The sequence below is a fragment of the Muscardinus avellanarius genome, assembly GCF_963383645.1.
Source record: "Muscardinus avellanarius genome assembly, chromosome: 5".
Taxonomy (NCBI): domain Eukaryota; kingdom Metazoa; phylum Chordata; class Mammalia; order Rodentia; family Gliridae; genus Muscardinus; species Muscardinus avellanarius.
Window position 1 is genome coordinate 136511775 of NC_137790.1, and position 15762 is coordinate 136527536.

Consider the following 15762-nt stretch of genomic DNA (forward strand, 5'->3'; position numbering starts at 1 on the left):
ACACTGAAGGGAGCAGACAGGGAGCAGCCGGGGCGGGTCGCAGGCCCCAAAGGGGTAACACCTGGGCCCTGGCGAGCAGCAGGAGAAGCTTGCCTGGGCTGCAGACGGCGGCGGATGGGAGGTGGCCCTTGGGTCCTCTGGGAGCCCATTGTCCAGCTGCATATAATTGCCAGTGATCACACACACACACACACACACACACACACACACACACACACACACGGCACTGTCCTGGGGGTGGCCGTGCTGGCGCAGGGCATCACTGGGAGCTTCTCTCCCAAGGGACAGGTTGGGATGTGGCGGATTGAGCAGCTGATTTGAGGCAGGCGCCCGCCGGGCAGGTCTGCGGGGTCACCGACAGACCCGGCTCGGGCCGCCCAGATGAAAGGGCCGGGCCGGGCGGGGACCCACACATCTCCCCGCGCCCCAACCACACCCTGGCTCTCCCTCGGCCTCCTTCCTCCCTCTGGGCTCTTGGGGACGACGGCGACCCCAGAGATGGAGGAAGGGACGGATCTCGGTTTAGAACACCAGAAGCCAGTGAATGACCCCTGGCCATTCCGTGTCGTTGGTCTGGGTCCAAAGAGGGGCTCGAGGGGGGGAGGCAGAAGCGGCGGGGCAGCCAGGGACCCTCGGAGGGGCCCCGAGCGAGGCCGGCGGGGCGGCCGCACGCCCCCAGCCCGCAGCGCCGGGCCCGCATGACATCAGAGGCGGCGAGCGCGCAGAGCGCAGGCGCGGGCGCGCAGCGGGGCGGGAGGGGGCCCGAGCCTCCCCGCCCGCGCCGTCCTGTCCCCGCGCCCCGCGCCCGCCGCGCCCCTCGCTCTGCAGCCAGCGCCGCCCTCGGCCGCCCGCCGCAGCCTGCCTCCCCCTCCTCCCCCTGCTCCTCCTCCTCCCCCTCCTCCCTGCCTGCTCCTCCTCCGCGCCGCGGCCGGACACGCAGCCGCAGGCCGGGGCCGGGACGCAGCCGGGGAGTCAGGGACGCGCGCAGCAGCCCTTCCCCCTCCGGCTCCCGCACCGCCGGCCGCCTCCCTGCTCCTCCGCGCCGTGCTCCTCCCGCTCCTCCCGCTCCTCCTCCTCCTCCTCCTCCTCCTCCTCTCCCGGCCCCGGGCTGCCAGCACCATGTCCGCAGGGGGAGATTTTGGGAACCCGCTGAGAAAATTCAAGTTGGTGTTCCTGGGGGAGCAGAGCGGTGAGTACCCGGTGGTCCTCCCGGCTGGAGGCCGAGTCCTCCCGGCCGCCGGCTCCCCCATGCCGGGGTGCCCCGGGCCCCCTCCAAAGGCCGGGGCGGAGGGGCGCGGGGGCCGGGTGGGTGGGTGGGGTGGGGCGGCATCTGGCGGGGGCGGGGCGGGCAGGTGCCGGGCAGGGGCGGCGGCTGGCGGATCCGCGCCCGGCTCGCTGGCGGCTCGCACTGCGGCACCGGGTGGGGGCAGGGAGGGCGCCCCCCTGGGGAGGACGAGGTGGGGCCGGGGTCTGGCCGCTCCCCGGCACCGCTGCGCCGGAGGGCCCCCTGCGGACCCCGCCTGGAGCCCTGTAAAAAGAGACGTTCAGGCCCCGGAAAGGACGCACCCGGGGCGGGGGAGACGACACCTGTCTCTTCTGCAAAGAGGGGGTGCGGGCCGCCGGCGAACAGGGCGCCCACCTTTACTAGCAGAAGGTTCTAGACCCTCTGCCCTTCGCTGGCGCACGTCAGCCTTCTTGGGGCTCAAGGGTGTGGACGATGACGGCGGACCCCCCCCCCCCACCATGCCAGGTGATTTGGGGAGGGTACAGGGCGCCTCGCATTAGAGGCGGTGAAGCCGGGCTCTGGGCAGAGAAAGGCCCAGGGGATACGCCCTGCCTGGCTTCCCAGCCCCCTCCAGAGAGCATCTTCAGCCAGCGAGGTGGTGGATGCTCTCCGCCCCCACCTCCCAGCTCGCCGCCCTTCTAGGGGGAGGGGAGGTCAGGCGGCTCTGGGGGAGGGGGAGGCCGAGGGCTTCTCTGCTGCCCGGCTACCCCCCGGCGTGGCCCAAGGTGGGACCAGGTGGACCAGCAGGGACCCCCTGACACCTGTAGGAAGGGTAGCTCCCAGAGCATCACCCCAGGGGCCGCTCACACTGGGCTTCAGGGAGACAGGTACAGCCCAGAGCTGCTGGGCTCCAGGAGAAGGTGGTGCTGGGGGCAGGAGCCCCAGCTCCGGCTCCACAGGCCAGTACTGATAGGCTGGCAGGGGCTCTATCTAGGAGGGTCCAAGAGAAGGGAGACCCTGAGAGGCCCCAGTGGGTGCAGCCACAGGGATGTGTACACTCTCGCGTGGGGACCCCGGAGGTCACGTGGATGCCGTCTCTGCTCATGATCAATACCTGAGAGAGGTTGGGAGAAGTGTGTTAGAAGGTGGTCACCTGGCCCTGACATGGGGAGATGGGCTGGGGACATTTCAGATCAGGAGCGCTCGGATGCCCAGCCCTAGACCCTGGGCTCTGATTTCCCGTTCTCAATAGATCCCCCGTGTTGCAGAGCTGAATTTCCTCTCATGTGAAAGGGACACAGGTGGTCTCCAGCCCTGGGAAAGACCCTGCGGGTGTCGGGCTTCAGGGGACATGAATTCTTAGAGGTGCTGCCTTGAGCCCCATCTGAGGGCTCTTGGAGACTCGGTTTCTGTCCCTGAAAAATGGATGCGTGAAGGCCGTTCTTATGCCTCCGATCCCCCAGTACTTGGACTCAGTACTCAACAAACATTTGCTTATTTGCTTATTCCAAGTCTGACTTCAGCGCCCGTAAGTGGGAATGAGAAACTTCACTCATTCCCTGCTCCTGCGGGGCCCCGCAAACACACTTTGTTCCCCAAAGCACAGGACTGAGAGCGAACACCTAAGAAAGGCGCCCTCCACCTCCCCGACATCTGCAGCTGGGAAGGGAGCCCCAGAGGAGGCAGGGAGGGCTAGCCCATGGTCCGGTCGCAAGTCGTTGACATTTCTGGGGACAGAAATCTGCCATGGCTTCATTATTTTCCACTAACGTGTCATTGGGAAGGGAAGTGACCTTGAGTTGGGGAAGCTGGGAATCGGAGCATCTCTGAGATGGGGCAGGGACTCAGGGAAGTGTGGGTTGGGCCACCTGGTGGGAATGCCAACTAGCCCTTGAACCATGGCCCTTAGAGAGGCACAGACCCTGGGGAGCTCAGCTGTTGGCCACCCTGGATCACTCTGGCGGGGAGCCCCGGGGCCCTGAATAGCCTTCCTTCTACTTTGTTGGGTCATTAGCGGGTTGATTACCTTGAGTTCTACACAGCCGTGGGGCCTGTGGGTGAGGCGGAGGATATGTGTGTGCGAGCCTGGTGGGCTGGGGGTGCCCCCGCTGCCGCCTCTCCCGTCTTGCATCTGCTGGTGCTGTGTGCCAGCCTCTCAGCAGCCGTGCGGTGAGGGAGCTTCCCAAGGTCTGGTCCTCACTCCCACCCTGGCTCTGTCAGTCATCTTTGGAGGTTTCTTGTTTTGGGTATAGGAGGGACCAGAGCTGGCTGAGCTCTGTGGAGCCTTCTGGAACAGCATGAGTTCTCCTGCGAGAGCTGGGTCCCCAAGATGGGCGCCAGCAGGAGGGTCTGGAGGGAATTGGCCTTCCCTGGTTTCCTGTGCTTGGGGTTATGATCCCATTTCTCTAGGCCAGTGGGCGAGGCCAGCTGAGTTCCAAGGGGGAGCAGGGCAAGGAGGAAGATGCCCCGTGCTAGATAATCCCAGGTGGGCATCAGGCCTCCCAAGAGAACATGGTATCTTGAGAGGCCTGATGGGAAGCCGAGGAGCGGACTCTGGAGGAACATCAGCCTGGGGCGGGTTGTGCTCTGGACCCAGGGGGAGGGGTCTCCTTGCAGCAGGGAGGCTGAGCGATCCTGCTGGTGCCAGATGGCTCTCCGGGCCTTTGGGACAGGTCCTGGTGCTGATGGCAGTGGTGGGGAAACAGAGGAGTTAGTGCAGCCAGACAGGCAGGAGAGTGGGCCTGGGGTCCTTGGCGTTCTGTGGGGATGCCGGCTTTGCGCAGCAGTCTGGGGGTGCATGCCGGGAAGGGAGGGTCAGGGGTTTGCCTGGCCCCTTCCCATCTCCCCTTCATCTGAAGAAGGAACATTGGGTGGGCACACACAAGCTCTCTGCTTTCTTCTTCCTGGACCAGAGTCTACCTTAAGCACGATATGAATGGCGCCCCCTGGGGTTGTGCGGCAGGGTCCCCGCAGGCAGCTGCCCTTGGGTTGTTCAGACATTCATTCACTTACCCCCCTTCCTTTCCCTTTCCTCTCCTTCTCTCTCTCCATCATTTGTTCATTTAATCAGATTTTTGGGATTAAACCCAGGGGGGGTTCTTTCTCCCAGGACAGCCCTTTTCCTTTTTTTTTATTTTGAGGGTCTTGTTAATTTGCTGAGGTTGACCTATAAGCTGTGGTCTTCCTGTCTCAGCCTCCCGAGCACTCAGATCTTTGAGCCTGCCCTTGCCCTGGTGGGGCTTCTGGTCCCCCGGGAAGCACAGTCATTTGTGGATCTAATCGCAGCAGAGGCCCGTGAGAGCCCTGGGTAGGAAGAGACCGCTGCTGAGTCGCTTGTAACCCCAGATTCGGGAGGCTGAGACGGGAGGATCGCGGTTCTCAGACAGCCTTAGCTACTTAGTGAGGCCTCTTGCAACTCAGTGAGCCCCTGTTTCAAAAATAAAGAGTACAGCCGGGCGTGGTGGTGCACGCTTGTAATCCCCGTGCTTGGGAGGGCGGAGACAGGAGGATCGCGCTGGTTCAGAGCCAGCCTCGCTGGCTTAAGAGACTGTTTCCACATAAAAATGTTAAAAAATAGGTCTGGGAGCGTAGCCCGTGGGAGTGTATACCAGAGGTAGAAGGGCTTCCAGGAACCCCAGTACTACCAAAAATAATAATAATAATAATAATAAATAAAGAGTGCAAAATAGGGCTGGGGGTGTAGCTCAGAGATGGATTGCCCCTGGGTTTCATCCTCAGTACTGCAAGAAAGAAAAAATTGATCAGATGCGTCCCCATCCCCTCTCTTCTGTCTTTTCTGTTAAAATGCTTTATTAACCTTTTCAGATAACAAAGAGCCCTGGCTGAATTTTAAGTACCTAAGAATGGCCATTCGCACCTTTAGATGACTGGGCCTTAGTCATCCTCCCCCGCCCCCACCCTCGCAATGGCAGACTGTCCGTGCTCCCTAAATGTCTTGATTCGAAAACGATGGCATTCTCCTCCGTGTGTGAGACTTGCTGATGGCCCATCCGGAGGTTAAAAGTGAAGAGGGTCACTGTGGTTTGAAATAGGATTCCTGCGTCCTGGCACCTGCTGCTTTCTTAAGCCAGAAGAGCCTACGAGGACACTTGAGACTCTATCAGACACTTGCCCAGTTTAGTCTTGGTCATACCCGGAATCACGGTTCATCTCAAGAACCTGAAGTTCTCCGGGAACTTGTGTCCTTCCCCGTATCTCTGAAGAGACACAGGACAACTTGTAGACCACCAGAGGTGGGGAGAGATGTGCCAGACCTGATCCTGCCAGAGGTTGGAGTGAGTCACCATGCTATTCCACGCCTTACCTTCTCTGTCTTGTTTTCTGCCCCCCCCATTTTTCTCCCTTCTTCACTGGCATGAGAGGGGGCCAGTTTAAATGATGGGCAGAGACTCAGAACCTTTGCTTTTTATTTGCTTATAGAGGTGTATGGGAGAGACTCACACAGAAACCAAGATGAGTGTACCAATCCACTTTCTGTTATAATGAAATGCCAGAGGCAGGCTAGCTTTATAAAGAAAAGAGGTTGGCTTAGCTCATCAGAGGCATGGTGCTGCATTGTTCAGCTCTGGTGAGGACCTTATAGCAGGTGTGGATGGAATTATTGGGGGAGCAATTAATTTTAGGAGCAAGATGTCCAATCACAAAAACAGGAAGTTGGAGAGGCCGGGGTCTCAGAATCCTTCCAAGGGCACACCCTCAATTGTGCTGAGAACATCCTACAACATCCCAACTCTTTTTTTTTTTTTTTTTTTTTTTTTTTTTTTTGCGGGTCTGGGGATGGAACCCAGGGGCATTTGACCTCTAAGCTATACCCCCTGCCCTATTTTTTATTCTTTATTTTAAAACAGGGTCCCACTAAGTTGCGGAGGGCCTCACTAAGTAGCTGAGGCTGTCTGCAAACGGTGATCCTCTATTCTCAGCCTCCCAGATGCTGGGATCACAAGCGTGCGCCACCACGCCTGGCTAACATCCCACCTCTTAAAGGTGCCACCACCACACCTAGGACCTCCACCATTGAGCCTTAGGGGACAATCGATATCCAAACCATAGTCATAAGAACTGACCTGAATTTAGCATAAGAGGAAATTGGCAGCCTCAATACTGATGACAGATACAAGAAAACTTACCAGCAGAGAGAAAAGAAACTGTTAGAAAATGCCCTGGCTGCGTATTAACAGTAATTATCATCTTTTGCATGATAGGCTCATCGTTACATTTACAATCCCCGAATCCTAATGAAACATGGGAAAATAGAACCAACAACTTCATTCTCCTTTTCTCCCTTACTACATCCATGAGATTTTTATCACTCTAGGAGTTTTACAGACATGATGAACAGACCGGTGCAGGGGGCGCCTGCCCAAGGGTGCTATTTATTATGTGTCCCATCCAGGCTGCAGGGACCCCCTGTCTTCCCTGCTGGGTGTATTCCACCGTTCCTCCATGTGGTGGGCCGCCCGGCTTCAGTGTAAATAATTTAGAGAAATTATTTAGCACCGAGGAAGCCGGGAGAAGATTAGGTAGAGCGGCAAAATCCATAAACGTCAGGGACAGGCTCCTGGCATAATTCAGCGAGGCGTTTCTCAGCTGTCTGCGGCCCTTTCCTCTTTCTTACCCTGGAGAAGAGAAGATGGGGGAGCTGTGGGTGGAGGTTGCCAGGGAGAGGCCCCAGACACGCCCTGAGATGGGCAGCTCCTTTGTTAGAGCCAGAAAGACGGCTGCCGGGAAATGGGGCTCTAAGCAGGGCTCAGGGACTGGGAGCCCCAAGAGGACTGGGAAGGGCAGACCAGTCTTTGTTTTCTAAAACAAGGGAGGGGAAGGATGAAGATCTTCTAAGAACTCTTCAGAAGTGTCTTTATTATATCCAGGGGGCTTGAAATTTCAAATTCCTTTCACTGTTGCTCTAACTTTTGCCCTGAACTAAATGAATTTTTTTTTTTTTTGCAAGATACTGAGGATGGAGCCCAGGGGCATTCGACCTCCGAGCTACACCCCCAGCCCTATTTTTTATTCTTGATTTTGAAACAGGGTTCCACTGAGTTGCAAAGGGATTCATAAAGTAGCCAAGGCTGGCCGAGAACTGTGATCCTTCTGTCTCAACCTCCAGAGCATGCGCCACCACGCCCGGCTTAGTGGGATCTTTTTTAAAAAAGTTAAATTTTCACTGCTATGAGTACCTTTTTTTTTTGTTACCGTTTTAGTAAAGTGGTTTATTTTTAGTAGAAAAACATATTTATCCTGATCTCTTGGTAACCAGGCCAGCCGGAGCCCAGGTAACTGGGCCACATGTCTTGGCCTGGGGCCACCCGCCTCCATGGGGTGACGCCCAAGGGACAGGCCTGGGTCCTGAGGGATGCAGATGATAGCGCACCTGGGGACAGAATAGAGCCCTTAAAGCCACAGTTGCCTCCAGGAAACACATAGGAGGAATAGCAGCCTGAGCCCTCCCTTAAGTTAACCTTAGACGGCATCTCTTGAATACCACTCTGTCCAAGGTTCCCGGGGGTACCTTGGACCTTTTCAGCCATCACCCCGTGACAACAGGGATCATCCCCACATGCAAATCCAGAGCTAGAGGCTTGGAGACAATTGGCCCTGCCCAAGGATTCCCAGTGGGCAGAATTAGAATTCAGAGCTGGGCATAGTGGCACATGCCTGTAATCCCAGTGCTTAGGAGTCTGAGACAAGAGGATTGTAGGTTCAAGGCCAGTGTGCACTCACTTAGCAAGACCCTGTTTGGAAATTTAATAAATAAATAAAACAGGGCCAGGAGTGTAGCTCAGAAATAGAACGTCCCTGAGTTGAATTTCCAGTCACACACACACACACACACACACACACACACACACACACAATTAGAATTTGGACCCAGGTCATTGTGGGGAACACAGTTGAGCCTCGCACCTCAAAAGCTCAAAAGCAGGCCCAGGTCCCCAAGCAGGGGAAAGACGATCACTGTGGTCTTGTAGACGCCAACTCTGCCATAATGGCTGGCTTCAGTTCCTTGCGGAAGCGGAGCCAGCAGGTCCCAGCATGGCCCGATCTGCAAGCAGGTTCAGGCTCTGAGAGCGGAGGAGGGCGGCAGAGCCTTTAGGAAGGAGGCAGGGTCTCCGTGAGGGGTCTGGCAGCGCTGGCACCGCAGCCAGGCACTCATTTTTCTTACACAGAATTTTTATTTGAGTGGTATAGAGACGGTTAGTCAGCTCTCAGCCCTTGGCCCAGGTTCTAGCTGAGAATTAGTTACTAAGCAGAGAAGAACTGCTTAAACCAGATGCCTGCTCCCCGCCTGCTGTGGGGCACTCCTTCCCTGGGGCACATTCTCCCTCTAGGCCTGGAGATATCAGGGCCCTGGAGACCCTGGGTCTGTCCCTGGCTGTTGAGTGCTGGGTAAGTCCAAGTCCATCTCTGGTTTTCTTTCATGTCCCCCCGAGAGTACTGGACAGGGCCACCCCTTGGGCTAATGAGGCTCTCACTCTGGCTTTATAATTCAGTACCACCCTGAGCATGAGGTCAAGCCTGTAAGACTTGCAGCCTAGGGACCAGAGTGCTGCTGCCCAGAGGGGCTTTGGGGAGCAGAGTGTGGAAGCAGGGGCTGGGCCGCTGTGTCCCCCAGAATGGCAGAGGCATCCTGCCCCATCTACACTGAGACTGAGGCCGACACCGCTCCCCAGTGTGGCCCCAGGGCTCCTCTCTCCCCCAGGTGCACTTGGGCTGGGTTGCCAGGCAACAGGGACTTCCTGTTGCCAGAGGTGAGTTCCTTCCCCACTGAGGACCTCAGATGAGGACAAGAGGGCCGATGATGGCTCCCAGGTACGCCTGGCCTGAGATCTTTCCTTCCATAGCCAGGTAGGTGGGTGATAAGTGGGGAACGGTCCTGAGCCAAGTGGGGTGTGCAGTGTCCCCCAACCACCAGTCCAGAGGCCCACCCGGGCTCCCTCTCCACCCAGCACCTCCCTCGCCGGGCAGGCTGGAACACAAGAGCACCACCATGCTCATCTTCCTACTCTCTGGTCATGGTGTTCGAGTTGCACAAAGATCAGATGCTCGCACGGAAAAACTCAAGTGCTAGGGAGCGCCATTAATGCCATGGCTGGAGGCCCCGGCACCCATCGCTGTCCAGGGAAAGAGAGGTAGGGGCGCGTTGATGTTTCTGTAGGTGAGCTGCGGCCCACAGCCTCAGGGTCCCACACGCAGAGATGCTAAAGAAAGTGGGGCTCGGAGAGGAGGCGGCTCTGGCGCCACGGCAGGACCCAGAAATGGCTATGATGGAGTGGGGAGGAGGGCCGATCTCTCTCTGCCTTCCGGGCCAGTATTTACCATTGCTCGGGGGCCATCAGCACTGTTCACAGGAAGAGCACCTCGTCTTCCCGGAAGGACCGCAGGGGCGGGGGCTTCGGAATGATGTTAGCTTAGCCTTTGAGCCCTCTAGCTGCCGGCGGCCCTTCCAGACTCTTCCCCTCGGCCACCTGCCCGGGTAGGATGTGGCGCATGATGAGGAACACCCCCTCCCAGCCCTCTGTCGTTAGGTCTGCTCCCATCCTACGCCCCACAGGCCATGGGCTGTGTGCGCTCCTTGGCTCTTCATGTACAGCCCCCATCATCTCTTCCCTTTCTGTCTTCCTCTCCCAGTGGACACTTGATTTTCTTCCATTGCTCCATTGTATGAATTCTCCTTCTCCTCTCTGCTGGATTCTGCCACCACCCCCCAAGTTAAGGAGGAGGATCCGAGGGAGGGCAGCAGTGTCTGGCGGAGAACCCTCTTCCCTGGAGACAGAAACCCAGTCTTAAGCTGATTGCAATAAAAGTGAAGATGGAGAGTCAGGAGCCTGAGTGGAGGCAGGAGACTACCGTTCTGGACGCTCCTGGCCCACAGAGGGCAGCCTGTTCAGGTCAGGCGGTGTAGCCCTCTCCCCACAGTCCAGGGCTTGGTCTGCAGTGCTCTTTAGAAGCTAAGGGCCCCCACCTGGGGATTCTTTGGCCAGTGTGGATCATCCTACCTGCACCCCGTCAGTAATAGCCACCTTTCAGCCCCTGCACGTGGCCCCTGGGAGCAGTACCAGGTTGTCCCTGAGGTCAGGGCGGACAAGGAGAGCTGGCCCTGTGCTTACTGCTCAGCAGACCTTTCTCCCTGCCTGGAGTTGCTGGCCCAGAGAAAAACTGGCCCGGAAGTGGGCCATAAGTAACAGCTTTGGTCCGTTCCAGCCCCCTCGGGTCCCCTATCCCCGCACCTGGCACAGGGAGGGGCAGGAGCAAGCTCTCACTGTGGCCTGGCCACGAGAGACAGGTTCCTAGGGATGAGGAAAACCTCTCCCTCTGGGGGTGGCTGTGCTCCTTCTGAGAAAGTAAGAGAAAACATTCTGTTCTGACCCTGTGATGGGCATAAAGTAAACAACACACAGGCCAGATGGAGCGTGTAGGACATGTTTCATGTTGTAGAGGGCAAGAGGGGAGCCAGAGGCATGGGGAAGAGAGACCCCTGGAAGCACCGAGTCGAGGAGGGGCTGCTCTGTACCACCCTGCCTCCCACCGTGCTCCAGTAAGAGTTTGTGTCTTCTCACGGGCTTCAGGGAGCCTGAGTGGTTGGTAGCTCTAGGCAGGGGTGCTGTCCATCCTGAGGTTCTGACCAAATCCCATTAAAGACTAGAGGTTCCCATGGAGCTGTTATTGAGTAACAGAGACAGGATGATGATACCAGTCCTGTGTTTTTGTGGAGGACAGGGCTAGGAGCCTCCATTCCAGGGGGTAAGACAAGCCAGAAAGGCTTTCACCTGCCTGTGGGTTGAGAGAGGGTGTTTTTTTTAGCTCACGCTGCTAGTGATGGCTTTCAGGAGCCCACTGAGCCTTACCTGAGCTCTGCTGCCTGTGGCCCTGTAGGTCCCAGACTACTATTGCTGGGCTACTACAAGTAGTTGGTCTTGGGGCCAGATCTTTTTTTTTTTTTTTTTTGTTCTCCTCTTCTCTGATAATGTTTCCAAGAATGGTTTCTTTTTGGGGAGAAACTACTCCCAACTTCTTTTGAAGCTGTAACAGATCCTACTTGTAACACTAAGATATGAGAATTTTCCTCTAACTCTAATTTATAAAGTCTTCCTTTTCTCTCCCTCCACATCCCACTGAAACACCATAATGCTACCCGGATGAGAAGGTGGATGAGAGTTTTGAAAATGTGCCCAGCTAACCCAGCAATCCTGGTTCTTTTCCACCTCCATCAGAAGAGGGCAGGAGATGTTAATCCAGAAAAACGCAGCCTCTCTCCTCCTGAAATGTGGAGCTCTGAGCTGGAATAGTGATCTGGATGGCACTGTGTGCTCATCTGTACTCCACAGCTGCAGAGAGTTGGCTGTGATGTGGGGAGCTGGGCAGAGCAGTATGCCGTTGCATGGAGCAGTAGACACAGACGGGCTCAGCCTCTGCCCAGCCACAGCCTCAGTCCAGTCTGGCTGGGAGAGCTTCAGTCTTAAGTCAGAGAGCCCTGTGAAGTTTTCTTCCTAAGGATCAGCCCAGTTCACCACAGTAGGAGGGAGGCAGAGGGTGCTGAAGGGCAAAGCTAGAATCTTTTAGGAGCTTGTTCACCGTGAGATGATGTAGCCGACACAGCCTAAGGGACCCCAGATGAGTCACGCCCTTGCAAAAGTCCCTTTTGTGACTTGTGACTTTTGGAACTTGTGACTTGCTTCTAGCGTGTGTGCGCGTGTGTGTGTGTGTGTGTGTGTCTGTCTGTCTGTCCTCATGTTGTATGTGGGGATCATGTTTTGTGGGAGAGGGCATCTTTTGTGTGTGGAGATGAGATGTCTTGTGGCAGAGAACTGTGGATGACCTCTAAGAAATAAGAGCAGCCCCCAGCCAATAGCTAACATAAAATCAAACCTCAGTCCTACAAAAATAAGGAACCAAATTCTGGCCAAGACCATATAAGCTTGGAAGAGAAAGGGATGGAGCCCAGCTGACACCTCGATCTTGGCTTTGTGAGACCCTGAGTAGAGGAGGACCCTGTAAGCCCAGCCCGGATCACTGACCCACAGAAACCTTGAGATCGTAGATTGGCATTGGTTTAAGCCACTAACCTGGAGGTATTTGTCACATAGCAACACATAACTGATACAGATGACGGGAGAATGTAAAAGGGCTATGTGCCTTTAGCAGACAAGGCAGTGGAGTTCCCAGGAGGGGCTGTGACCTCCCGCAGGCTAAACAGTCACCCAGGGCCAACCCATGAAGTCCCAGTAGGCGTCAGGCCTTGGTTCTTGGTCTGCTGCTCATCTTCCTTTGTATGGGGTTGAGCAAACCTTCCTGCTTCCTAGGTCTCTGCTATTTCCTCTGTCATATGCAGGGCTGGACCAGACATCCCCTAGGCCCATGACTTGCTTTTCTGTGGCCACTCTGATCTGCAATCCTTCTAGAAGCCAGGCTTTCATGCCTTCATGTGGTTTACTCCCCACTCCCATGTTGCAATTTTCCACTGTGCCTGCAGGAGATAGATGTGGTGCGCAGTTGTGCACCAGAGGAGAGACAATGTCCGGCTATAACCTCGGTGCTGTGTCACCCTGGGGCAAGTGGCCCCTGTTCTCTGGCTTCCTATATCAAAAGACCAGCTTGAATTCTCTCTGGTTTATGCTATTTGTGGGCTGCTCTTGAGGGGGCTTGTTGGGAACTTAGAGCTTGCCGTATGGGAAGAGCTGAGCTGGGTCACTATCTCCTGGTCCTGGTGCCCATGCATCCAAGTCCAAAGAGCAGACCTGGACATTGACCCAGTCTCCGTGCTCATCCCCCTGCCTGGCCCTCTGAGCACCCTGGTGCCTGACTAGTAGTCATCTCTGGACCACAAGAGCTGGAGACAGCAGTCTCTCCTGCCTTCCCTGTGGCCTGGGTCCATGCACAGGCACAAGGTCTTTGAGATAGACTGAATTTTCCCTCCTAAAGACTATCAATTCCTCATCTCTGAACTTTATCAGAAAGACTTTCTCTGTCCCCCCACCCCCCAAAAAAAAATCCTGAGTAAGTGACATGGAGTCTATCCTGAGGACAGGGAGATGATTCTTTTTGTTGACCAAATGGGGCCGTTTGAAAGTTCCCCTCTGCCCTTGTGTGCCCCTCTCCAGTGGCCTCTGGGGTGCAGGAGCTGGGCCTGGGCCATAGCCTACTCAGCAAACAGTAAGGTGAGCAGTGGCCAGCGAGCTGCGTGGAGGTATGAGGACAGGAGGAGAAGCTGGACTGTAGAAGCAGCCCCGGGAGAAGCTCCTCTGCTCACAGAGACCACTGGCACCCCGGTTTGCCAATCAGCACCGTGGTCATCCAGCCCAGGGGTTTAGACCTTGGTGGAGGAGGTAGGCACCTGGGCACGTGCTCTGCCCACATCAGCCTGCAACATCAAGGCGTCCTTCCATACCAAACCGTGTCCCTAGGCTCAGGGGCTGTGGGTCCACTGTCCTTCACGCAGGCCCGTCTGACTGGCCCTTGGCTGACAACCTAGGATGCCAAGGTGTACCTCTCCACACTCAGCCCACCCAGTCTTACCAACCTGCCCCTCTTTTCCTATCACTGAGGCTTTCAACATTCAGCCACCGGCAGTTAGCTTTGGGAGAGAACAGATGAGCACGTACATTACTTTGCCAAACTCTGTGCTGGATGTCTGGCTGGCTGGCTGGGCTGAGACTTCCTGTCAGATAAATCAGCCACCAAGTTACATTAACACCAGTCTTGTCAGAAGATCAGCGGATAGTGGGAATTTAGCTGGGAGCGGCTTCCTCCTTCTCCACAACCTACACAGACTCTCTGTGAATCAGCTCCTCAGAGGGTCCATGCAGCCACTCAAAGGCATGCATGCGACTGGACTTTGTGGTGTCTGGCTGAACTTGGGCTGGGCCCCAATCAATGGAAGTGATGTACGTTCTGCTCACTCTTGTCTGGCCCTCCAGGGAAGCTGTGTCTGAATGTAACTGTGTGTGCCGAGGATGAGGCTCTTTTTCTCTGAGCTGCAGGAGCAGGGCAACTGGCAGATAAGGCTGGCTAATGCTGTCTTCTCTGGGTCCTGGAAGTGAGACCCTGTACCTTTTTGAAGCTTCCAGGATGAGATGACTCAGTGAAGTAGAGAGGGTTCAGGCCTTGGGAGAAACTGCAGTTGTGTGGCCAGATCCCAGGCCAGCTTTTAAGAAACCTTGAATGTGTTGTCTTTGACTGTCAGCCTTCACAGCATGAGAAGTAAGAGTTTCTGTACCTCCTGGGGCCTCTGGTGCCTGCTGAGTTGAGCATGTGTCTTGCTTAACATTCTCACTGCTATAATCTGAAACAACTGACCATACAGTGTTCAGGAAAGGCTTATTTGCTCAGTTTCTTGGAGATTTTGGGTTCAGTCCATGTTAGGCTGGGTTATGTCTGCAGAGCTCAGGACATCATGGTGGGAAGCCAAAAAGGAAGAACAAGGCTCTGCTCTCACATCATGGAGGCCGGAAGCAAGAGAGAGAGAGAGAGAGCAAGCACAGGGATTCAAAGACAAACACAATTCCTAAGGCCACACTCCCAGGGACCCACCTTCTCCAGTCACACCCCCAGGGACCCAACTTCTCTAGCCACACCCCAGGGACCTACCTTCTCCAGCCACACCCCACCTCCCTTGCTTAGCACCCAGTAAATCCATTACAATATGTGATTCTACAGATGAGATTTCAACCCTCATAACTCGATTACATCAGCTCTAAACATTAATTCCTGAATTCTTCATGGAACATTTATATCTAACCATAACAGCAGGTGTGGGTATGAGTACATGTATGTGTCTTTATGTCTGTGCACATACTTGGGCCCTGCCTACTGAGCTGATGTACCCAGGCTTCCCACGTCTCCTGAACTGTGATTAGAAGGGCTCTAAGCAGCTTCCCAGCGCTTGGCTAAGTCCTGGCCCTCCATGACTTCTCAGTTGATCCCAAATATGATCACATTTCAATTCCCGGGGAAATGTCATGTTGACCAGTATGCTTGTTTAATCAGAACAAGCCGTTTCCTCAATGTACCATGCTTCTGAGAGATGTGGATATGTACAAGCTAAAGTCATATTTTTTCCTTTTACTATATTTTGGTCCTATGGTGCTAGGGATTGAACCTAGGGCTTTGGGCATGCTACTAAGTAACCACTGACCAGACATACACTCTGGCTGGAAGGGGACGGGCTCTCTCTAATTGATGCGGGCCAAGCGCAGTTCTCCCCAGACTCCATCTGGGTGGCCATTCCCCAGTCCTGAGGTATCTGTTGTCATTCTCCTTGTTTCCTCCCTGTTGCCTGCCCCGTGACTTAATAAAGAAGACTTTGCAGTTTTTGAAGTTCTCCCTCTGGTATTCTGACTGGTTTCCTTCCCCCAAACTCTCAGCCCCGTCTTTACCTCGGGGCTCTTCTGGGTTCTGCTTGTGTCCCGTTCCCTGTGCGGTGACCTGGAACTTTCTCGAAGCACTCGTCTGCTGGGCTCACCTCGTTTTTCCCATGTCTTTCTGGAGCTGATGTTGCCTGACATCCATCGTCCTGAAAG

At 55.6% G+C, this 15762-nt stretch overlaps 1 protein-coding gene across 2 annotated transcripts in view; it reads left to right on the plus strand.

Moving 5' to 3' along the window:
- Positions 1 to 1119: 1119 nt before the first annotated feature.
- Positions 1120 to 15762, plus strand: part of RAB6B (RAB6B, member RAS oncogene family) — a gene marked incomplete at both ends in the record, with an annotated part of 50255 nt that continues 35612 nt past the window's right edge. For both annotated transcript variants that reach the window (XM_080695498.1, XM_080695499.1), the window contains one exon: positions 1120 to 1189. In XM_080695498.1, the coding sequence (XP_080551624.1) occupies positions 1120 to 1189 (70 nt within the window). The remainder of the gene's footprint in view (positions 1190 to 15762) is intronic.